Source organism: Sander vitreus, chromosome 21, assembly GCF_031162955.1.
Source record: "Sander vitreus isolate 19-12246 chromosome 21, sanVit1, whole genome shotgun sequence".
NCBI classification, from domain to species: Eukaryota; Metazoa; Chordata; class Actinopteri; order Perciformes; family Percidae; genus Sander; species Sander vitreus.
In genome coordinates this window covers 23,945,655-23,971,665 of record NC_135875.1, presented here as the reverse complement: position 1 = coordinate 23,971,665, position 26,011 = coordinate 23,945,655, and the positions used below count along the sequence as shown (strand labels likewise).

The 26,011-nt window shown below is 43.1% G+C and overlaps 1 protein-coding gene across 1 annotated transcript in view; it reads left to right on the top strand.

The window, feature by feature from the left end:
- The first annotated feature begins 629 nt into the window (after nucleotides 1-629).
- shisa6b (shisa family member 6b) overlaps nucleotides 630-26,011 on the top strand; it is a 75,121-nt gene continuing 49,739 nt past the window's right edge. Inside the window, exons 1-3 of the mRNA XM_078278933.1 lie at nucleotides 630-1,159; nucleotides 2,760-2,920; nucleotides 12,206-12,307. Coding sequence (XP_078135059.1) covers nucleotides 630-1,159; nucleotides 2,760-2,920; nucleotides 12,206-12,307 — 793 coding nt within the window. The remainder of the gene's footprint in view (nucleotides 1,160-2,759; nucleotides 2,921-12,205; nucleotides 12,308-26,011) is intronic.

Below are 26,011 nucleotides of genomic sequence, written 5' to 3'. Positions count from 1 at the left end.
ATGTTGTGATGCTTAACATACAGATGACATACCACATTCATTTGGAAGATGTTTGTGCTGTGTTTGACAGATTTTGTCATGTTACCAAGTTGAATGTGTCATGCAAACTGCAAAAACGACTCAAAACGGGATGTATTCTCATGGCAAAATCTGTCAAGTTATTTGGACCGTGTAGAAGCCTACTAAATAAATAATGACGTGACTCTGACGTGGTGATAATACCTAATGAGCCCATTTGGCTTATTTGTTCTCCAGCCTAACTTTGACTGGAGCATAAGTGACTGGGGCTCCTGGAATCAGCACCTTGGACAGCGACGCACCGCGGCTCTCACACGCCGCTCAGCCGAGGGAGAGAGCGCAGATCCCGGGCACTCAGCAGATCCCCTCCCAGTCAGGATACGATGCTCTGCTGCCACGATGGGTCGCAGTTTTTCCGTTGCATAATAGCAGCCGAGAAATGCCCTTGACATCCGTCTACACAGAGTTGATTTCAGCATGACGGCGGCACAGGAGACTGAGCGAGCAGTGGAAGACTCGGCGGCGAAACTTACGCACGACTAAACCCTACATGTTTGACTAGAGTTAAAGTGTCTTTGCCGAAACATCAGACTTAAGTTATTCACACTACAATGGGGATAAGACACCTTTTGTTGCTGCTAATATACCTGGACCCGCTGTGCGTGCTGAGCGCCGCTGCAGGCGGTAAAAAGCCCAAGCCGGCGCCCCGGAAGGCTCCCAAAGCCACGGCGGTCCCCACAGCCGTCCCACAGAAGACCCCGCAGCCGGCGCCCGCCAGCAACCACGACACATGCCTGGGCTACTACGACGTGAGCGGGCAGTATGACAAACTGTTCGAGTGCAACAACACGGACCACCGGTACTGCTGCGGGACGTGCTACCTGCGCTTCTGCTGCGAGTACAAGAAAGACCGGTTGGATCAGAAAGCCTGCAAGAACTACCAGACGCCGGTGTGGGTGCAGACGGGACCCTCACCTGACCCCATCCCGACCGGGGAAACGTACGATCCGAGCATGGATCAGACCAGCACGGCGGTGTACATCACCTGTGGGATCATAGCCTTCATCATAGTGGTGGGAGTGTCGGTCAAAGTCGCCTACGACAAAGCTACAGAGCCGCCTCAGGAAATGAATATACATAGGTGAGTGGGCAGAAGACAGTTTCAATCACATATTATGTGAGAATGACTTGTGAATCCACGCAGTGTGTTTGCAGCACAAATATTTGCTCATCATTACTTTACAATGTTCTCCCCTCAGTGAGATAAAAAGAGAAACAAAGTCCCATCCTGAGAGCTCATCACGTGCTAGATATATAGACCATGACTGTTATGATCCTATAACAGTATAGACTTGTTTGCTCTCAGGGATCAAAGGTCAAGATTCATGTCAGAAACAAGACTAGAGCCATGTTAATGCAGTAGTCTCCAATGTATTATAATGCAACTTATTATATTTATATCTTAAGTCAGAGTGTTTATTTCCCTATATTAGAAATAGTGAACTATGAATCATACTGACAGTATGTTTGAATTTTTCGGATCAGATTAGACTCGCAACAGATGTTAAATCCCAAAGAAGTGCATGGGAATGAAAGATACAAATAATTACCGAGGAGTTAAAAGAGAACTATTATAGTGATTGTGGCAGACTGGTGCACATGGAATGTGTGTGTGTGTGTGTGTGTGTGTGTGTGTGTGTGTGTGTGTGTGTGTGTGTGTGTGTGTGTGTGTGTGTGTGTGTGTATAGTGAGTTACACCAACAAGACAGTTTTGCCTAAATAATAAAACAATGATTAACTTACTTTAATTATTCGCCCCTAACCAAGTCAAGGCAGCCAGCTGTCAAACATCCTCTGCACATCAGCACAGGGCTGTCTGGTGTGTTCAGGTGGGGTTTTGACAAGAATGTTTAGCAGAGATGGGATACCATGGTGAATGATTGCATCTCAGCTCCTCAGCTGACTCCATACCAAGAGTGACAACATGTGATGTTCCTACATCAGTAAACAAATTCTGACACACATTATTTCCTCAAGATTGAATCGCTATTTTTTATTGGATGCATTATTCAACACTTGAGCAATCTTAAGACTGAATAATGCAGTGTAAACGTTGCGGCTGTATCAAGGTCGTGTGACATGCATGCACCGCTGCACATTCAATAAGGAACAGGAAGGGAGTGGGTGAAGCTAAAATATTAATTTAAAAGCAAAGGTTACGGTCGGTGATACATTTGTGGTCGTACAAAAGCTTTGAGCTGCTGCAGCGCTGCGAAAGTAATTTGATTTCCTCTTTCAAAAGCAACGCCAGAAAAAGCAAACAAACACTTTTTGAACTTTCTTTCATCGTGATTGCTTCTCCCTCTCTTCCTCTCTCTCCTCCCTCGAGGACTCCATCCTTCCACATGCACCTGGTGCCGTCTGAAAAACATTCAAATTCAACCCAATTAGACAAGATACTCACACATCCAATGTTGATTCTCTTGCAAATGAACATTCGTCATGTTCCCAGATGTATAAAAAAAAAAGAAAAAGAAAAAAAAGAACAGCGCAGCCCTGAATTACCCATAATAGCACAACACTGTCTTGACAATTAGCAGCCATTCGGCGTGCCGAAAACAGACGTGCTAGCACTTCATTTTAAACTGAGTTCAGCTGCACTAAGGGAGAAAAACTGTACAAGAAGAGAAACATGCGTGCAGCATTAACAGCCATTCTTGTTTGTTGTTCTCGGGTTGCAGGGCCCTCGCAGATATCCTGAGGCAGCAGGGGCCCATCCCCATCTCGCAATACGACTGTGAGAACTTTGCAGCGATGAATGGCTCGCCCAAAGACAACACGCCGCTCAGAACTTCATCCAAGAACCACTACACCCCTGTTCACACCTCCAAATCCAACCACGGTAAGAGCTCTCCTCTCTCTCCACTCAATACTCACAGCTTCACAAGCATCCACTAGTTGATGTGTCACGACTGTTGGTCAAACACAGCTTGAAGGCCGGTTTCACTCTCAGTGTGTCTTTGTGTACTGTAGCATTTTGCAATACATCGATTGTTTCGGCGCAAGATTCTGCATTCCCCTCCAAAGAGCATCCACTGTGCTCACCCTTTCAGCGGTGTAATCTCCGATGTTAACATCCAGTAATCATCCGATTTGAGCGAGAGAGTACTAGGGAGAGAGCGGCAGAGAAAAAGACGGGCCAGCTAGCGGAGATAATTACAGGCTGGCAAGGTAGCGCGGCCCTGCACTCTCTGACAGGCTGCAAGTGATGGCCTCTCAGTCACACGCCGTGGTTTAACCCAGCCATTCAGACAACAGGCAAGGAGCATAATAATAATTATTAATAATAATTAATAATAAGGTAATATGTCCAAAAACGGTGCAGGAAAAGCAGGTTGGTCCAGGGGAAGCCAGTCAGCGCCGGCAGCTTCTTCCACAGAGCAGGTGTTATCAGATCGAAAGAGGCAAAGACACTCAAGGAGAGAGACACGGATGGAAAATAATGAGATATTGGAAACACAAAGGAGTCGGTGAGATGGAAAGAAAAACAGAAAGATGAGTGCAGAGATAAGTAAAGAAATATTCAAATGGAGAAAAGTATAGTTGTTGATTTCAGCCGAAATGATGACGTGTGTGCAGTTAGCTTTAAAAAGACTTATGAACACATATAGGTAGAATACATCAAGCAAAGAATTATTATTTTTCGGTGAAATGTCGCTGTCCAGTGAAAAACGTACATCTCCAAATCTGCCAATTTTGAACTTTTAAGTAAACCTGAAAGACATTTCCTTTCTGGGTTGAGATATTTCTCCAAAACTCAAAAGATGACATTTTGGAGCACAGCGATGTGCATAATGGTCTCTTCAATATTTTCGTAATATTTCAGTATTTTTCAAAACATGTTTTATGAATTAATATTTTGTTCATCACATTCTCTGTGTTTCATTACTTCTAGGGGTGGGGAAAAAATCGATACAGCATACTATCATAATATTTTCTGTGGCAATACTGTAGCGATACACGCCAAGTATCGATCTATTATTACATAAATTGCATATGAGAATTTAACTTTTTGGTACTAAAATAATAAAATGAATTGCTTTTTCAGTCCACTGGAACAAACAGAGAAATGTATCTTTTTGCTTTGTAGATGTTGACAAAGTTTTCCTTTGGGGACATCATTTAAAGTTGGAAAAAAGGCAATAAACTGCAATATATTGCAGAATATCACAATATGTTAAAAACCGCAATAATATCATGTCGAGACATAAGTATCATGATAATGGTATGGTCGGGCCTCTGGTCATTCCCACCCTACACTACAACACAGCAACATGCTGTTCATACTATCACAGCAAATATTGGGTTAAGAAACATGTATTTCTTTTTTTGGGGCATCTTGGGCCTTTATTTGAACAGCTTAGACTTGAAAAGGGAGAGAGGGGGAACAACGAGCAGCAAAGGGCCGCAGGTCGGAGTCCAACCCGCGGCTGCTGCGTCAAGGAGTAAACCTCTATATAGGGGCGAGTGCGCTACCAGGTGAGCTACCCAGGCGCCCAGAAACACTTAGTTCTGTGAGGACCAGGAGTGTGGTGGCACTATGGGGACACCTACAGAACTGCCTCGCTGTCGCCGCCTGCAAGACCCAATCAGGTTCCCCTCAGCCTTTTAGAGAACATGTGTCTGTGTCAGTATTAGTAGATTCAATCTTTGCCAAATGAATGTAACTAAAAGACTTTTCTCAGATCTAATGATTGTAGTTGGACTTCTTTAGCAAGTTTTGTCTTTAAGCTTTTTGAATGTTATTAATGTATTTTCTGCTCTAGCTTTTCCAACGTTTTAGACACAGATATGTGATAATAACGCTCCAAAATGATGAGAAAAAGAGATGCAAAACTACCACAAAGAGACACAAGGGACACAAAACAACCCAAAACACAAACAAAAATGGCATAAAATGTTACAAATTACTTTTGTTTTATTGAAAAACTTCACATTTCTTGAGGAAGGACGCCTAAACCCCCCCACCCCCCAAATACACGCACCTAAGTCTTCCACAAAGATAGAGAAAACACTGAAATTATTATAATAAAAACAGAATACATCTCCATCATTGGGCAAGGAATTCCTCAGTAGCCTACTAACAATGCCAAATGGAAAATCACAGTTAAGCAATAGATAACAAAAAAAGTAATATGTCTTTAAACCATTGATGATGCTTCTCAGGCACATGCTTGTATTCTTCCAAAAAGTCATCTTGATTTAATGATGTGAAATAGTTACTGTTACAATGCTAAGCTAACCCGGGCTCGTAGAACAAAGAAACACAGCTACTAAAGGCTAACCTAGCTCGTAACATTAACGGTATTGGTCTCCTGTCCCTGCGTCATGCATTTAACTTCAGAAAGAGACCTGTGCTTGACTGGATGAGCGTTTGCTTTTCTACGCCCCCTCAAGTGTCATATCAGTTCTGACCTTCTGACCCAGACTAACCACGTAAACTTCCTGAAAGATATCTCGTAACAGTTACATTTATCTTGGCGTTCTTCTGGCTGTGTGCCACATGTGGAGCCACTTCCAGCTCCTCTTCCATTCATCAGACATGTATTTAGATATTTTAAAAGATTCTCTGTTGCCTCAGTGCGGCGGTGTGCAGTGCAGAGTTCACCGAGCATTTTCTGACAGAACTGCAGCAACATTTTTGGAGTTATGGGATCCAAACACCACAGCAGCTGATACAGTACATGCTGCTGTTACGGCTGAATATTTTTGTTTCTTGTTCTCTAAATAATAAATTGTGCATACTTTCAGCGGTGTTTGGGCTGACAGACTCTTGTGTGTCATGTAAGCTGGCCTCTTTCTGCCACATCGCCATCTATCAAACACTTGCTGGGAACATTTTCTCGTAGCTCAGTGTTGGTCACGACCACAGTCTGCGTTGGTTCACTTAGTGTCTCCCTCTCTCGTCTGCTGCATCAGTCTATCGCTAATGGTCAGTAGCCAGCCGTGCACGGCGGACACACAGCTGCACGTGGCAGGCTGCGTTCAGTAAGTCCTTGCATGCATTTATACTCAGTAAAGGTCGAGCATTACTTTATCTGTCTCTCTGCTTGGCTGGGACTATTTTGCCTGCTTGCACACAATCACTGCAACGAGAACACAAATCAGCTCAGTGTAGCACAGCCTTCATTGGGGGACCAGGGCAGTCCTGATGGGGTTGGACATGAAAGACAGTGACAGCCCAGGCCAAAGCGTGGTTAATGTGTGCATATAAATTGGGAACTCCGGTCGATGCCTTCACAGGCTCCAAGGTGCACTGGTTCTCTGGAAAATGCATATTCATGTGCGCCTAAATGGACATTTGACACAGAGCGTGGAGGCAGGCCTCATAAGGAGTGAAAGAATGGCACTGCACATCCGGAGGCTTTTTCAGACACTTTTAAATCAGGTGGAGAGACCTCACAAAGCAAGTGGCTAAAGGGCCCAAGAGGATCCTATTAACTAATGTCAAGAGTGGGAATAACATCCGTTCCTCCTTTCATCCTCAACATGCGACCATGCCCAGCTGCTCTCAGCAGTAATAATTTATTTCATCCTCAGAGCTTTGTTTAGACTCAATTCTAAAAATACATGCTGATTTATTTTTTCACATTGCATGCCTTGTGTAGTGACATGGTACCCTTGGTGCACTGCAAAAACGTCCCTGCATTTTTAGAACGAGATATTCTTTAAAAAAAAAAACAGAGCCCAAAGCAAAACAGTACAGGCTGCATAATATGATACCAGAGCAAGTGCTGCTATTTCTATTCACATCCACTTTGCATTGTTGTGCGCTCAGATCCTCCGTGTTGTGCCCCCCCCCCCCGGCCAAAACACAGAGCAGACCTTGAAAGGGAGGTGGAGATACCTTTACCGGAGTTGGCCTCTGGTTAAAGTAAACAATAACTGCTTCTCCAGTAATGCAGTTTGGCCCACAGCTCTCTTCAGATGAAGTGGATTTATTTACCGCACACCACAGGCAAAGATTTGCCTCTCTTTTTTGTTTTTTGAAAAGTGTTGCTTGGTTTCCTCTCTGACATTTTCCTAATACGCAGAATGATGAAATATAGTTTTCAGGTAGTGCAGAGAGAAGCTGTTTCCGCCGTCTCAGTTTACTCAACAGAAACCAAAGAAAAACAATTTCTCCCATAGAGCACTCCTGCAAAAAACAAAAACAAAGAATAGGCAAACTGGATTATGAGTTATGGCTCTGTGTTTACTGCACCAGAGGAACCAGAATACGCAGAATATAGGAATGACGATGTTGGAGTGGTCAGCGTCTCTCCGTGTCGGAGCTCCTCCAGCACTGCAAACATCAGAGCCGTCGGTTCGTTTAGTCTGAGCCGAGCGCTCAAAGGTCAGCTGCTGTGGACAATCAGTGGTCCTGATGATAGAATAACATCTCAGCTATTTAGCAGCTTTGACATGACCTTCAGATATTTTTATAGCACGAAGCTGTGTGTGTGTGTGTGTGTGTGTGTGTGTGTGTGTGTGTGTGGTGAGTTACCCAAACAAGAACTTTTGCCTAAATAATAAAACAATAATTACCCCCCCCCCCACAGACACACACACACACACACATAAAACACCTCCCTCTATTCCCTCCAATTAACAGTTACAGTGTGCAGGTATAACATCTCCACTGCAGACTGAACTCATGAAGTGACGTATGTATGACACGCCAATTCGTATGCCATTATTGGCATGTTATCAAGACGCATACTCGCTTTTTAGCGTGTTTATCAACGCTGTTTGGCCTCCATTGACTTACATTACCTTGCGATTGCGTGTGAATTGACGCCGTAGCGAGTGTTATGAAAGGGCGAAAATCCGCACAGGGAGATTGGTCGGGGTGGAGGATGGGTAAAACACAGGACTTTCACCCAGGAGAGTGGGGATTGTGTCCCGCGTGTGATGTTTCCTTTCCATGATTGTTCTTTTCCTAAACCTAACCCCGTCTTTTTTTCCTAATCCCAACCGGTTCTTCTTTTAAACCCAACCGTAGCCTCGCGGTAACACGTAGCCTCACGTGTTCACGCCACGTGGCTTTAGAAAGTGGCGTGTATGTTTACGCTGTGACGTTGCAGACTCTGCCGTCCGCTGTGTACGATAGCTCAAAATGCATACAGATAACACGCCACTTGGCTTGGAAAGTCATGATGTAATGTTGTCCACTGTGACCTCGCTGGCTCCCCATTGGTCAGATAATTCCCCCCCCCCCATATTCTCTGCTGACTGCATCAACGTGTTTAATAGAAGCTTCTTCCTGAGTGCACCTGTGTTAAACCTCAGCATCTGAGAGACCCTGCCTAATTGTCTCCTGCCCTAGATCTCATTATTGCCCCTGATTATGCAGCTGGACCTTTGGCCCCCTGAGTGCTCATGTGTGTGCGTGTGAAGAGCGTTCAGGTGTGGAGGTAAGGATCCATCAGCATCTCTTTCCAGCAGCGCTACCATTTCATTATGGACTGGTTGTGGATCAGGACTTACTGCACTGCACCATTACAGTGACGGGAGGACAGGGGCAGGGTTAAGAGAAAAGGGGGCATGCATTTGCCAAGACGGCATTTCAAAAGCTCCAGCGTGTATCTCAGACTGAGAGGAAGATAAAGATAGGAAGATATGCGATGCCGAGCTCCAGCTGAATAACTTTATCGAGATGATGTCCACTCCAGCAGATCGGCATCTGATAATGCTATAAAAATCTATGTAGCATGTAAATGACCTCCGCCTGGCTGTGTTAAAACTTCATCCACCTTGGATCACCTCCCCGATGCAGTGCGACATCCAGCTCGCTTCATGATATAATTATCTTATTATTCACATGTTCAGAGGTAACTCAGAGGTTTTGGTGTCTGATTAAAAAAAGTATTACCATATGAATCCTCAGCAGCACATGGTTGAGGTGAAAGTCACGATATTCTTTGTATCAAGGACGATATTCCTAATGCGTAGCTTCCCCCTGCAGGCTCTTTACTCTAGCTCACCTTAATGAGCTGGGAGTGGGAGCAGGAGGAATGCTTCTGAAGGGGCTCTCCGATTAGAGGGTTGTCGCAGTGGCTCGTGGAGTGGCCTACCAATGACAAAGGTGACAAAGGAAGACACATGGTGTGTGTGTGTGTGTGTGTGTGTGTGTGTCTGTCACACACAGAATTGTTGCTATGACTGAATGGGAAGACAATCCCAGCAGATCCTCCATGTGCAGCTGTGACAGCAGAGCTGTGATTGAGTTCAGAGTGCATTGATATGTGGGTGACTCTAACATATTGCTTTTTTTCTGAGGATCATTGCACAAGGTTTGCTTGTAAGGTTACCTTTTCCACCATTTCCCCTCTTATCTGTGCCTGAGGAAAAGACACTACCGGAAGCTCTCTGTTCGACACTGTGAAAAAAACACAACAGGTGCCACTGAGAACGTGATGGAAAAGCCAAACACTATTTTCTTATCTCTAACAGACAGCATTATGGAAAGGATCCCTACAGAGGTAGACCTGTTTTGTTAAAGAGTAAGATCCTTTTTGTTTAACATGAAACAGCCCCAAAATCACCATCACCAAACCCACCAGACTCCATTTTAATAAACAATACTTTTAGCGTGTATAGAGCCAGCATATTTCCATATGCAGTGTTTCACCAAGGATTTTTGTCCAGTGGGGGGTGGTGACTCTCCCCCAAAAAGTAGTTGGGGTGGGGGTTGCGCGACTTTGCCTACATTGAACGTGTAATGTATGCGGACCGTTGGCGAAGCATATGTGCCGCTGAATGTATCTTTTACCCGTATTTACCTGGACCGCCACACGGCGTAGGATTGTGTGAGTCACAGGTGAGACGGAGAGCTTTTGCTTTGGGATTGTTGTTGTTTCTTCAGTTTTTTGGAGGCGGCACAGAGCTGTGAAAACGTCAATCTACTATCAGCTGTTATCAGAGGACGCAGGGGAGGGAACCAAGAAATAAAAACAGAAACTCTCAAAATGAAACTGCCAATACGCTCATTCACAGTCATTAAGTCGTTTCCTGTATATCGTTGGTTTAATTTAAAAGAAATATAGACACTTACTACACCACTATGATCCATTTCTGTGTAAAAGGGCCGCACACACCTTGTGTAAAAATATAAATAGAAGACTGTCCTATTTTTAGGCTTGTAGAGTAGACTTGGCAAACTCGATTCCTTTTAAGGATTCGGGTTATTCTGTGTCACTCACTAAACTGATCCGGGTTGTGCAAGTCACTTGAGTCACTTGAGTCAGTATTGCTCTATAGGCGAGCCGAGGCGAGCTTACAATGTTTCGGACTGTCTGCTCGACCTAATTGCATTTTAACATACTACATTTTACACCAAAACCTACAGTGAGCCTAGCTAGGCTACGTGCAGAACATTTGATATTATTTCAGAAGTGAAAGAATGGCTTTTGCTGTTGATTTGCTTTACCCTGAACTCGAGTGAAGTTCACTCGCTCGTCTGCTACAGAATTATCCACTCACAACATAGACGGCTGATTCGCCGGCTAGCGGGTCGTCAAGGACTCGTGGGTCGTCCAGGGCTCGTGAGTTCTCGAGTGGTCTGCGAACTTGCAATGTTTCCGGCTCTGAGTCTGCGGGTCGGGAAGTTGTGTCTCGGACTGTCTCTGTGCTCACTCAGTCGCTTGAGTTGACTTGTGGAGTTGTGGTTGCTTACGAAATTGTAAGTTATAAAGCTTTTGGCAGCTAAGATGGCTAGGACTAGTAGTAGCTAATATTGCAAGAGGTTTGAGTGTGGCGCTGTTATCATTTTAGATTGAATTGTAGTAGGACTCAACTGAACCGGGTTAATGATACTAGAGACTCGCAACTCTTGAGTTAATTTAAAGAGTCGGGTTAAAGAGGGTTAAACAGGTTTATTGTAGAGCGGATATCCACGGAGCAAACGCACCACTACCCTGCTCTCTGCCCGGTGTCACCAGTTTCATTGATTAAAGTGAAAGCGTAGTGTTGGAACGTCCGCTCCGCATACGTTACATGTGTAATGTAGCAGGCCTGTAAGTTTAAATGAATTGAACTTTTAAGGCGAGGAACAGCCCAATCCTCCTGCTGGGACTGAGGGGACATTTTGTCCTCTGGCAACTTCGGTAATCTATTTTCATTATAAAAAATCCGAGCATTTCAAACATGTGTATCACACTGGACGAACACTGAACACACACTTTCCCAGAAGGCAACAGGTCACAACAGGCTATAATGCTGAAAAGCATTTCTAACTGTTGTCTTTGTACTTGTACTCTGCACAATGACAATAAAGTTGAATCTAATCTAATCTAATCTAATCTAATTGTGTGAAACTGAAAACTGAAGTCTACAAAATGAAATACAAAATAAAATGTGTTAATTAGGAGGAGTGTTTTAATTAGTTTCACCCTGGCCGTATATAAACATTAATGGTACCCAAACATTTATGTATTGCAGTGTAAGCAGTAAAATGTGAAGCGACGCCGACACACCGTCCTCTCTCTCCGCTGCTGTTGGAGCTGAGCGGGAACCTGCAGGCGGTTCTTCCTGCTCTGCCATTTCATCTGTGCTCATCATAGTGAGACTGACTCGCACGCCAATCAGCTTGTTGTGCTAACCTCACACATGTTGCTAACAGTGCACAGCTAAAGGTTTACGGGCGGAAATCGTGCTTGTGAGCTCTGGTTCTAGTCAATCTACATGTATGGCTGCACACACAGGGTCGTGGCGATAAAAACAAATAAATATATATATATATATATATATATATATATATATATATATATATATGAGAGAGAGAGAGAGAGAGAGAGAGAGAGAGAGAGAGAGCGAGAGAGAGAGAGAGAAGGGAGAGAGAGCGAGAGATTGTTTTCCTGTTTTATTTGAATAATCTTTAGGGGAATTATGAGCTAAAACTATATCCAGGAATTCAAATTTAATTTGTAAGTAATTCACATAAATGTTTCTTTTTCTGCTTGTGAGCCCTCAGATTTATCTTGTGACTTCTATATATATATATATATATATATATATATATATATATATATATATATATATATATATATATATATGACTGCCTGACTAATTATATCTGTGTGTGTGTGTGTGTGTGTGTGTGTGTGTGTGTGTGTGTGTGTGCATGTGTGCGTGCATGTGTGAACAGGTCTCCACTATGGGAAGGAGAGCGTTCGAAACAGTGGCGGCGCTGAGCTTCACAGCTTCATCTCCTCTGGTTTTGTGACGTTGGGTCGAGGCCATCCAAAAGGTAAAGTACCTTTTCTTTCTGCCTTTTCTTCTCTTCTCTCTCACAGGAGATCAAATTAACTCTTCTTTTCTACAAACACTGTGCTGTATGCTTGCTCAATGCTAAAGCGACCCGCGTAATGTTCCACTTGCAATACCAGTAATCAACAACAAGACACGGACAAAAGGTGAAATGTTTGCCGATTCAATTTCCCTCCCAAGCAATTCACATGAACTCCTGCCTCTGCATTTTGCAATTAAATACAAGCAGACACACACTTACTGCTGCTTATGGGCGACTACAGGGTGGAGAAGGTGACTCTGAACTCGCACACACACACACACACACACACACACACACACACACACACACACACACACACACACAAACAAACACACATGCAGCCATTAGTCGGGAGGCAGGCAGAGTTTTCCCAGGGGTAATACACTGATTAGTATGCAGCCATGTTGGCCAAGCTCTAGTGATTTATTCCCATCCATTTTGGTTCCACAAATCAGCCCTGTGTGTGTGTGTGTGTGTGTGTGTGTGTGTGTGTGTGTGTGTGTGTGTGTGTGTGTGTGTGTGTGTGTGTGTGTGTGCGCGCGTAACTCCTTTACCTGATACTGCTTTCCAATGTTTAATTGAATGTGTGTGTGCCAGATTGTGAATGCTTTAGTAAAAACCGACATAGTTACATTAGATGTAATCTGGTTCCACTGCTGCATATGTATTTCCAGCTTCTCCACTTTTATTTCTAATGGGGAACCATATTTATGTTTACATGAAATCTAATTTATTAGCTGTTCCCTCCCTCCCCAGGTTTTATGAATCCTGATTCTCTTAAATAGATGTTCCCTTCTGTACAGATATCATAATAGCATCACTCTGGCATCTCCGGCTACTTGTCACAACAACAGCATGGGGTATGGTTTAGTGCTGAGCATCTGTGCAGTGAAATCTGTGTTTTCTTGCAGCGGGTAGCCTTTGATTTCTCTGCTGCAGAAACAAATAAAACGTGACAGATTGAGATCTTGGAAAGGTCTGCTGACACTAAGATTTCTTGCAAAAATGTATGTAAAGCATGTGCAAGAGCCTCACTTTCTAAACAGTATTCTTCTTTCGTCTCTTTTGGACTGCTGTGGGCCCAGAGGCAGGGTTTTACTGTGGATTGCAATCTAAAATCAATGAAACAAAAGTTTGGTATGGGTATTGTTGCTGCTTGGTATAATCTGTAGTATTTCACAAGTGTACAATCACTTCAGGGTTGTGGAGGGAAAAACAGTTTAACCAAGCCTCCCCCGCTCTCTCATAGTCTCTTTACAAGCACTCTTTATCTCCACAAAAGCAAAATGGCTTCAGCTACATAATCAGCACTTCTCTCCTTCACTGATTGGAGGATATAAATTGCTCCTACCTACAGCATATTCAGTGTTTTTGACAACACACAATCATCTGTCCAGTTTAACGATTTACAAGTAGTCAGTAAATCACTTGATCCCAGTATTGAATTTATCAAAAATCTGTGGATGGATTTTAAGGTTGAGCGCAGCAAATCTGTGGGCTGATGTGCACTCGCAGTGATGAGATGGAGTCACGTTAAGGTTAAACAGTCCAGTTAAATCATACTGAGCTTTATTAGTTTTGAAGAGGTTTGCACAGCTTGGTTTGCTCTGGCAGAGAGTATCAACGCTGGGAACAAAAAAAAATCCTCATAGATATCCCTGGCCAGTCAGTGGAAAAATTCTGTTCACATTAATCTGGAAACAGATGTCTTCTTTGCTGCGTCTCAGTTGGGGTTTTTTTGTCCCGCTGACAGAACAAGGTTTAGAGTCCTGATGTAGTCCTTTGGCTTGGGTAAGCACGCCGTCTCTTACGGTGCTTAATTATACAGGCGGAAAGTGTGTTTGCTTGTTAATTATATGGCAAGCTGTAGGTGTGTGTGTGTGTGTGTGTGTGTGTGTGTGTGTGTGTGTGTGTGTGTGTGTGTGTGTGTGTGTGTGTGTGTGTGTGTGTGTGTGTGTGTGTGTGTGTGTGTATGTGTGTGTGTGTGTGTGTGTGTATGTGCAGTGCAGCCCTAGGGGAGGACAGGTGAGGTCAGAGAGTGTTGCTGAGCGTCGGAGCAGCTGGATGCTTCACATCTGTGCACTGGGGAACAAAACAACGCGTGCTGAACTCTAAATGAGATCTGCCATGAGCGCCGGGATGGCAAACTAAAAGCCAGACTCTCATACTGCAGTCCAAGAGTTTGCTGTAATGCATCTTTGTGGCGTACTAACCTTCCCCTCGGCTTAGCCTGTGTAATTCTACATTAGTTAGTGCACAGCATCCTACATTTCCCAAAATGCCTCTCACCAACCTTAAGAAAAGGGTCATGAACTTGTTGTGACCATGTCTCGTGTGCACAGAGATGGACTTTTCTTTTGTGTCCTAATGTCATAATGCATACAATTTCTAAGCAGGTTCTGTGTTCACACTGGAAGTGGCTAAACTAAGCTTTTATTGTGAACGAGCTATAGGAAATGCAAAGTATCTTTCACCGAGATTAACAGAGCAGTGCTGAAGGTCAGGAAGAATAAGAGGTACATTTATATAAATGCCAGATGAAAGTAATAATCTAAGCAAAAGTCTAGAATTGTTTTTCATTTCTCCATCTGACACACAACAACATAGTGCTCTATATTGAAGCATATGGTGAGGGGTTAATAGTGAATAAGGAATTGAGACGTAGGCTGAAAGAATTTGCAGATGTTGGTCTGGAAGGAAGATATTGGAAAACAATTAAAAACCAGGAAAAAGCATGAAGTCATTGTAAAACCTCTTCGTTTGAGGCACTGCGATGACCATCTTTCTTTCTCTACAAAACTACCTAAAACGTGGACAGTAAACTCTTTTTCTAATAAGATGTTGTTTTTCTAGTTGAAAAAAAAAGTTTGCATTCAGCTGTTCCCTTATTGTCACGGTTAAAGAACAGGGAGCAGGAGAAACGACTGGTGCAGTTAGATCGTTCAATGAACACAAAGGTTTCTCAAGTCCAAAAACAGGCAGGTCAAACTAAACTCCAATCCCCAATGAAGATGAGCTGAAGATGAGACAGGGGAACACAGACTAAATACACAAGGGGGACAAAACACAGGTGGAACAAATCTTCAAACCTTCAAAATAAAACAGGAAACAGACTTAATAAAAATACAAACCCACGATAATGACAGTACCATGACAGACCTTCAAGGGACGGATTCCTGTCTAACTTAAACTGGGTGGGTAAAGGGGTCCCGGCAAGTGTCGAGGAACTGAAGAACAATGGAATGTCTAACAAGGGATTGTCTACTTGTGCTACACAAATTGTTGCATAAAAATTCACCAAAATGCAGCAAATTAATAGCCTGGATGCCAGCCAAACTTAGCCCCGCCCACAACATTTGAGGTTGGGAAGTTCGGTCTAGACTTGATCCGTTGTGTAGCGACTATGCTCGAACCAGAGCTGTTCAGACCAATCAAATTGTCAGGGCGGGCTTTATACATGATGGACAAATGATCAACAGTAACGTAATCAACCACGTCACCAAAGAGCACTTGGGTTGAATTTGTTTACAACAAAGGCATCTGTTATAGAAGATCGACAGCGCATTAATTTTAAAAGAGGAACAGAGAACCGCGATCACGTATGTATACACATTGCCACACCCGTCCGCTGAAATATAGAAGTTTCTTTCGCCATGCAAATTCTATGGGAAAAGTCTTTCTAGGCCAGAGGGGTGCAGTTCCACCATTGGCCGCTAAGCCCATAGTTGCTTTAAGACGTGGCGCTGTTCCTCAGGGGTTGGTTGAAGCCTGCCTTTGACTCTCCGTTGCTCTGATTGATTGTAGGTCCATCCAATTGAGTGCGGAGGCATTTTTTTGCCCTTGCTTTGTGCAACAGTGTATGGGAGGAGAACAATGACGTGTAAAATGAGAGATGAGAGAATGGTGGTTTATAGTCACCTTCACAGCAGCTTACAGACCATTCACGTCTCCTCAGATGGGAAAGAGCGATGTAACCATATTTTTGTCAAACCACCAGCAGAGACAAGCTTTTTGCACAAGAACATTAAATTTTTTCGCAATTGAACGTCTCCTCCCGAAACCTCCTGCTCCTGTATGGAGTCAGGTGTAGTGTGAAGGTGAGTGGCCGTTTTCCCTTTGCTCAAAGTCCCTGCTTTGTCCAAACAGCGATGAACATCCAGAAATACAGGCTGCAGAGGTGGTTTGGATTTGGGATTTTGGAGTGAATGCTTTATGTTATTTTTTTCTTTCTTTTGGGGAAGATTTAATGGCACAAACACATAGGGTCACTTTTATTTGTTACTTGTGTTTTTCAAAATTCCTCCAGCCTAGTGTTTTCCCAGAGTGACAAGTAGTAGTGCTAAACTTTATTTAGCATGCACAGCTTCTTACCTTGCTCCTGTCCCGTCAGCCATCTGTCCAGATCGATGCACCGCCTCACACATGCCCAGCTCCTCTGTATTCTGTTGTCCTCTTGTCCAAAATTAGGAGGCAGCAAGTTTGAGGTTTCTGTCAAACGGAGCCCAACTAATGAGGATGCTCACTGATCTGTTGTGTGTGTGCTGCTGTCAGATGGGACTGCACTGTTACGCTGCCTTGGGTGTATAAACTGCAGAACTCGGTTTGAAGCTTCAGAGATTGTATAAAAGTTCTCTGGAAACATCATTTCAGAAGATAGATAAGAGGGAGCTTCCCCTTTTTTGCTGACAGTGGTGATGCAACGCTATAGCACATCATCGCTTGTAGCCTACGCAGACTGAAGCCCAATTGCTGGCTTATGTTAATTGTTTCTGTCACAGAAGAACTGCGGTGTACTTTTCTACTCACTCACTGTCACCGAGCAAACCTCTTCGCTGTAAATCACTGTCACATTGTCACACATAGTTCTGTGTGTTTCTGCATGCGGGCGCTTGGGATTGAGAATCTCTGCCTTCGATGTAGCTGGATTACCTCAGACAGGACAGTGGATTGACAGCCAGCATGAAAATTTGATAAGGTATTAAAAATGCAGCTTGCCAGCTGAAATTGGTTGAATGCGTCCGTTTTAATTATTTTTCCATATGTCAGTCTTGTTGACATGAAACACAGCCAAGCCACAGCATCCGGAGAAGTGATTACCTCAGACAAAGCCTCGATCCTTGACTTAGCGTGTGCCATACTTCATTACCTTGCTAAGCCCAACTTTTAATTCTGTCCTGTGAGGAAGTCAAATTGGTTTCCATGGCAGGCAATTATTGTTTTTATGAATATGATGTGTCTGGAATAGTGGATATGGTGATGTAGCAGCAGAATTAGCGGGGGAACTTTTATTTACTGTGCAATTTCAGCACATTAACGACTGCAAGAGAGACTGATTGGTGTGCTCCTTATGCAGCAAGTTGTACAGTAGCACAGTACAGTACTAAGAGGCCGTAGGGACTATCAAGGGAGAGGATCTAACAAAGTGTAACGGGCCCAATAGGTTGATTTGAGTTGCCCAAATCAACCTCGTCTCTGATTATTTAAGGGGGCTTGCCTGTGTAGTGGGGGCCCCCAGAAAATTTTAAACTCTTTGGGTGAAAGTCCCAAGGTGGTGTTGTCAACTGTTACATTGCTAAATTTTGGGCTAAGCCCTCTATTGAGCCCGGTTACAAATATTGGCGTCGTCGGCAGGATTCACATGTGTGTTGTATTTCACCTGTTTTACTTTTTTTTTTTTTATATATGGTCCATCAGATAGGGGTAGTTGAGTAGTTTTAAAGCAAAACAGCAGCTGGCACCACGAGGGACCAGACGACATTCCCCTGCTGGAGTTTTTTTCTGGGCGGTGTCCAATCGGTGTTGAGTAGTCATGGCTCAAGAATTGCAAGAACTGAGGGATCGTGTACAGCAGCTCCAGGCGGAAAAGGACAGTCTGTGGCAAGAATGGGCAGAGGCACAACAGAGCCCTAGTGATTCAAACACCCACACTGTGTCTAACCCCGCTACATCTGAGCGTGTATTTTATCTCCCAAGAGAGAGAAAATGTCCCCTGTTTAGAGGTGCCCATGGCATTAGGGTAGATGAGTGGGTGGAAGAAGTACGGGCTAGTATGAGAGCTAGACATCTAGGACCTCTTGACCAGGCCTATTTTATATTTGATCACTTAGAGGGAGCAGCTAAGGATGAGATCAGGTATAGGCCCCGTGGTGAACAAGAGGACCCTGAGCGTATTCTGACTATACTGCAGGACTTGTATGGCTGTTCTAAATCTTATGTGTCTTTACAGGAAGATTTCTTTTCCAGAAAACAGCTAGAAGGAGAATCCTTGCAAGAATATTCACATGCTTTATATTGTCTTATGGAGAAGGTTGTTGCTGGTGACCCTAGTAGAATGACGAACTCTGCTGTACTACTACGTGACCAGTTTGTAGAAAATGTTAATGATTCTGCTCTTCACAGGGAACTGAAACGGCTGGTTCGTGATAACGCTGAGCTCTCCCTGCTTGATGTACGTGCTGAGGCTATTAGATGTTAGAAAATCATTTATTATAAACCCAAAAGAAACAATGTTCAGTTCAACATAACTATATAAAAAATAAATTAAAACAGAGCCAATACAACAAAAACAAAACAACCAAAAATACAAAACACAGTAGGAGAGGAGAATTTCATTCAGATAAAGACTATTTAAAGTGAAAACTATTTAAGTGGTTAAAGTGGTTATCGTGGGTGGCTCATATAACAAAAAAAACAGGGACTACCAATAAACACAACATGCAAATATCAAAATAAACCCAAATCACACACTAAAACCATGCAATGTTACTAATAAAATGAGGCAGTTATACGTCACCACCTCTACGAGTAACTCAAGCAACCACTAGGTTTCTAAAATCTCAGGCCAGATTAAAAGTTACTAACCCTAATACACAATAGCCAAACGAAATGAACTCCCCTCAATACAAACATAAAACCCGCTCGTAAAGAACATACAGATAAGTTAAAATTAATAAAACAGGTAAGCTAAATAAATAAGTGTAAAACTCAGACTAGGCAAAACAGCAGCGGCGCTGCGCCCTGCATGAACAGAAAAAAACAAAGGTCAATGTCTGTCCTGGCATGGCAAAAACACACAGCAAGAGTGACAAACAAAACAAAAGTACCTTGGCTGTCTCCTCCAGCGAACCTGCAAACCACAGAGCATAAATGTTGGACCACAGAACAACACACCAGGCAGCAACAACAGCAGACAAAGGGAAAGTCAGAGTTTACCAGACGGGCATTTATTTCCGTGTGTCTCACGTGATGTCTCACGTGACAATGTACTTCCGGTTACAAAAGCATACTGTTGCCTTCTAACAGCTGTTTGCCTCTAATTTGTCCTTTTTGTTTACCTTTTGTGAAGAACTTGATGACAGAGTATAAAAAGGTCCTCTCTGCGTCTCAGTACTTCCTTCTGATTGTGAAATAGTCATCTCCTGTTTCTCCGAATGAATCAGAAGCCGTTGAACAACAAGCCCACAGGCAGTATCGTCATTTCCAGCCCGTGTAATCAACACTCCAGGATGATGAGGCACAAGATGAAAACATCCGCCCGTGAAAACCTTTGGTGTTGTTTTAGCTACATGAGTAAAAAGCCATCCCAGACAGGAATTGATTCATTCTGTGGCCATGAAAAGCTCCAACGCATCATCAAACCAGAGATGGAAAATGAAATCTCTGATGCAAAACTCACATTTTCCAGCAGATCAAATAGTATAGACAAACAGTCACTCACTTCAACCTTCAGTTCAGTTTGTCAGCTTTACTGACTCACTGATGGTTTGCACATTTGGCCAGGCCTGTGTTATTTTTAGCTGCATTAATGAGATGTGCAAAGCCTTTTTACCCTCTTTAGACAAATATCTATGAAATAAAACCACAGTAATGTTTTATTATTATATTACTTACAACTAAACGCCAGAGTGTAGAAGGACAGCTACAAGGGTCATGACAGATGGAGGTTGCCGAGCCAGTGTTAGTAAACTAAGGGGACATTGTGCTAAACTCAACACATTTATACTGACAGTGAAAGTGGCTATACATGAACAAACATGCAAGCCATGCATTCTTGCATGGTTATCATTGTAAACACAACAATTTAATAAAACACACTGACACATGAAATTGTAGGACTGAGTGAAGATGAATTAAAGTGAAAGTGATTTCATGGAGCAAAGGATTTTGGTCTTCTTTTTAGGGATCGACCGATACTGTTTTTTTTCAATAATTTTTTTGTTTTTTTAACTACCGATTAACAGTAGTTAATGAAACCGACATTTGGACCCGATACGCATTTACAGTGAAAATGAAAATCTTTAAGTCAAAATTAAGATTTTGGAATGTTACAAACTCCAACACAAAACTTTGTTTAAATGATATTATTTAATGAATGACAAACTTTGAACATAACACCCAGTAACAGATAGTCAGATAGTGTTGTGGGGGGGACATTAAGTCAGAGCTGTAGCCGAGCCAAAGTAGAGCACTTTTTAATTCATGAATTTGATCAGTTATTAGGCAAATTAAACGCAGATACAGATAATCTGCAAACTGCCAAAAAACGGACCGATAATTGGTCTATCCCTACTTCTTTTCTGTTTTCTTTATTTAAGGTTACTGTTGAAGGGGTCGATAACAGCACAGACATTGGTAATAAGACATTGAGGCATCTATTTAAACCGGCATGAAATTGAGTGAAAAATGCAGATTTTTTTTTATCCTTTATCCAATGACATTTCAGTGATTGCATTTTCTGTACGTAAAAGTTTCTACAGGAGCCCTCGACACATTTACCAGCAAAAGCTGCACAAAAGCAGTTAGAACCTAAAGTCCTTTATTTACAAAAATAAAATACCACCACAGTGATGGCAGTGCGTTAAGTTCTGCCACTACTTTTGGCTCTCCAAATCTGCACAAATAGAGGTTATGTTAGCATGAGTATCCGTGAACAGTTCAATGTCACATTCAGTCTTTGTTTCTCATAATGACAACGCAACATTTGCAAATGATGACAGAGGATTACATTTGATTATATTAAAGAAAAGGGACATCGCTTTGTATGTCAAACCTAAATTCAGGAAAAACAACACAAAAACAGCCCATACCGTATTTTCCCTTTGCTATGAAAAATAGCATTGTATGCTTCTCCACTGATGACTTATTTTAAAGTACAAGTAGTCAAGCTAGCAAGGCTGCTAAAAGTAGCCTCCAGTGATCACATTACACACCATAGAAGTCTCAGCAAAGTGAATGATTATCTTTATAGTAAAAGATATTGGTGTTGGCCAGCAATGATAAGAAAATCACTGGTTGCTCTCCTTCCAAAGATTACTTTTCTTCCCTCACTGACAGAACTTCCTCTTTAAACACTTTGAAACCAGGTCCCACTTCAGGGAGCAATCTGTGCCCCCAAATTAGTTTTAGTGGATGAAAATCTGGCCAGCCGGCTCACTTTTTACGCTCAGTGGCTGTTTTTGATTGACAGCACGCTCCGATCGGGCAAAAGTGTACTCGCTCATAAGAATTGATGGTCAGGTTGAGAGGGAGGTGGCAGGGCTGACCTGCTGGCTAAGCACTCTGTGGAATAACCAATAAGACAGTGTTAATAAGGTCCAGGAGAGAGCAGGGCCTGGGCACTCATTAGCAGAAAAGAGAGATCAAGACAGATTTCTCTTGCACACATACAGAGCGATGGCCCGACATCTATATCTGTTGCTCTACTGAATATGCAGGCGATGCAAGGAGAAGGACAGAGGTGCTGTGCTACTGTATGTAAAAGTGGAAAGGCACTGACACTTAATGCACTTTTCTTCCCCCTCGTTTAAACATCTCAGTAACTATCCTTGGTGTCCTTTAGCCCAGGGACTGGGTATTGAGAAATGAACACATGCGACAAACACCTTGTAGCATTTTTCAAAATACCACCAGTACTCAAATATGTTGAGGTCAGTGAATGACAAGCCACCCTGACACTACTCTTGGGTATCCTGAGGAACAATAGCACCTCCACATACACTGCAGTCAATTACAGTGATGTGAGATGTGGTGGCAGACGGAGGAAATGACAGTTTGGGAGACAGCTCTCTTATCATTGTCCTTCTGTTGTGGCCACTTTGAAACAAGTGGAGCTATTTGTCTGGCAGCGTGCTACAGTATGCTGGAGGGAAGAGAAAGCATGCTTTTTTCTCTGAGAAAGACGGGAGAAGAGAATATGCAAGAAATGTAGCAGAGACAGAATATCTGAGTGGTAAAAAGTGAGCGAGCTTAACAAGAAAAGGGATTTTGAGAGCAGGTTAAATGGTAGGAGAGGAGATAGAGAGTCCTTGCAGGCAGGTAGTTGGAGACAATGGGCTGTCGAGGCTGTTGTGATGTTTGCTTGTGCACGGTAGCATACTCTTAATGCGCAGCATCAATCAAGATGCGCACAGCATGGCAACTTTTATCGCCACTCATTAAAGTAAGTGCAAATATTTTATGCATCAGTTGGAATGCAGGGACTTTTTCATGCTAATTTCCCTCTGTTAGATTCGTTATTCATCATCTTTGATCAACGGGGTCCTGCACAGAAATAAAGTGCAGTGGAGTCTGGAATCCGCCGTGTGCTGAAGCATCACATCTTTGGATTGCTACTGCTGCTTAAGTTTATTTAGCAAGCTCAGGAGTTTTAGATATGGTTAATGAAACTGTATAATGGATTAAACCCTCCTCCAGTTGTTCAACAGGACTTTTTGTTTGAGTCAAATTAAAGAAGTGTAACACTAACTCCTTTTTTTTACAATGAAATATTTATCATCCTTTAAAGTGGAGGACAAACAGCGCGTGGAAATCAAAGTTCCTGTCCTCCAACTTTCCGACCTTGATGAAAAGAACACTTTAAATCCACACCTTCACACCCACTTCTGCAGGTCCACCCAAAACTGATAAGATGACTTAAAATGCCATGGCCTGCTCTCAAATATAATGAACTTTGCCCCAAATATCCATCCCTGTGGACCATTTTGCCTCCCCCGCGAACGCCTTAGCAGATGAAAGGAGGTTGGCATGAGCAGATGAATTGTGTTTTGGTTCGGCGCCCAGTCTTTGAATTTCAAGCTTCTGCACACTGGGGCTTTTCTTCTTCTTCTTTTTCTTCTTCTTCTTCTTCTTCTTCTTCTTCTTCTTCTTCTTCTTCTTCTTCTTCTTCTTCACACCGTACACAAAGGGATTTAATCCAATGTTTAGTTTTAATTGATTTTTATATGACCAAACGTGAGCAGTAAATGCCCTTTCTGATTCGAGACATGGGCGCAGATCTGAGAGCTGTCAATCAACTCCTAAAAGGAATGTGTCGAGCCTTTTTCTTTCAACCTTCCCTATTTAACATGCCTCTCACTCCTGACTACATTAATTAAACCAGTGCAGTGCCCGTTCCAAGCGTGCCTGTTTGGAACGGGCCGATGGCTTAAGACTCCTGTATTGCTGCTTTCAGCTTTCTCCAGAACCATTGTACCCCAAAATAACTTACAGAATGACCCCATAGCACTTAATATGCAACAACCACTGAATACTACTGACTTACTGTGTACTTCTACCTCAGAGGAAAACATTGTAATACTACATACTGCCGGCTGTCCCTCATTTTCGGCCAGATGTCCGTCACCTTCCTCTTTCTTTGTGTTGGCGTTCCAAACTCTGGTGGATTTCTGAGGACTATAATTAACTGCTCCTCAGATCTCTGCAGGGTAAATCCAGACAGCTAGCTAGACTATCTGTCCAATCTGAGTTTTCTGTTGCACGACTAAAACTACTTTTGAACGTACACATGTTCCACCAAAACAAATTCCTTCCTGAGGCTATTTTGTAGAGACACGGTGGCTCTGTCCGGCGCCTAAGACGATTGTGATTGGTTTAAAGAAATGCCAATAAACCAGAGCACGTTTTTTTCTCCCATCTAGGAATGCTGTGTGGACTAGCCAGACCCTCCTCTGCAGGGCTGTGGAGGAAAGTCTGGCAAGACTAGGTTCAACTAAGCGTATTATTTGCTTGTTTTTACGGAGGTATTAACGTAATAAGTTATTAGTGGTGAAAGTTAATATGGAAAACTTACACAAATGTTGCGATGTTCCTGTAGGCTTTCCGCGCTTGCTTGTTATCCAGATGTATCCACCCCGCCCCCTCTGCTGTACAGAGCCCCTTACATCATTGTATTGCGTGTGACGTCTTTTGTGCATGCAGGATCAGTTTGAAAGACGCACACAAACACACACACACACACACACACACACACACACACACACACACACACACACGGTGTCATAGTTTGATTACAAGGTGGCGGTTATTTGGATTTTAGTTTTCTCTGAATACGTCTAACCTGCTAATCAGCCATAGTCGCTCCCCACCGGCTGAGAATCCAACATAACAAGCATTAAGGTTAAGGAGGGATAAAATAGGTAAAGAGCTCAACAGCAGAGCGCTGCACAGCCTGGGTTACCAAATCTTTAGCAAGAGAAGCACCAACAATAGCTGGCCCAAGCTGTTTATCGTGCTGAAAAGCATGATATTGTGTATTGACCATCCATGTCCTTGGACTGAGTTGCTTTGAGTGATAAAAATAAATAGGGCGTTTTGAGGATACCTCTCCAAGTGTTCGAGAAAGGCCTGGTAAAAGACTGATTTTGGCTTTCCGCGCTGACCTCACACTGCTTTATACCCACCTCCCGCTCTCATCTGTAATCTATTATTCATAACGAAGAGACGGAGACTGGGAAAGGCAGATAACTTGGTCGCTTTTTCCTCCATCCACCCCCACCCCCATATTACTATTATCCAGAGGCCATTGTCTGGGAAAACAAATGGAATGATTGCCTTTTGTTGTATAGGGGTGGGGGGATTTTGTATTCTGTGCAGAATTTGAATGTAAACTTACTATTCAGAGCACACAAGCTAAGACTGCCAGTTGCATTGTGAAAAGGATGCATGGGAGGGATCAAATTAAAATGTATCAGCTCTGGGTTGGGATCCATCTCCAAATCTATTTCCAGCAGATGAAAAAGCCAAAGGGGAGCGTGTGTTTTAGTTTAGTGTTAATTTGCTCCGTCAGACTTTCTTGTTTTTTTATCAATTCTGGCCAAATGTTAGGAGTTAGTGAGTCTGTCGGAGCAGAGGTAGTGTTTTTAATGTCGACTCCATCTCTTCAGTTAAGACATGCACATTTTAAACACTTTAAAACACTGAACCTATCTAAAGTTAAGGGTCATCCGCACCAAGAACAATAACTATAACCATAACTATAACCATAATTATAATGATGTGAGCATCACACTGCTGAGCGATAACGTTCTGCAAACAGCGACGTCATACGCACGCACGTCACGCTCCAGCTGATAATAATACATCACAGCAGACGTTGCAACGTACAATTACAGGAATGTCTGTAGTTATATCCTACATATTTGTGTATTCAGGTACATTTTCTGAACCAAAAATGTCTCCCGGCAGTCCCCAGGGCAACAACACTGCTGCCTTCTCCAGGAAACAGCGGTGTACAGAGCTGCAGAGAGCTGGGGATGAGAGCGGGCGGGCGGTGTCAGATCTGTGCAGAGGAGCGCAGAGGGGAAAAGTCACGCCCCTAACCACCTGTGTGCAACAAATCTCTTCCCCGTGTCTCTCTTCACCGTGTCTCTCTTCGCCGTGTCTCTC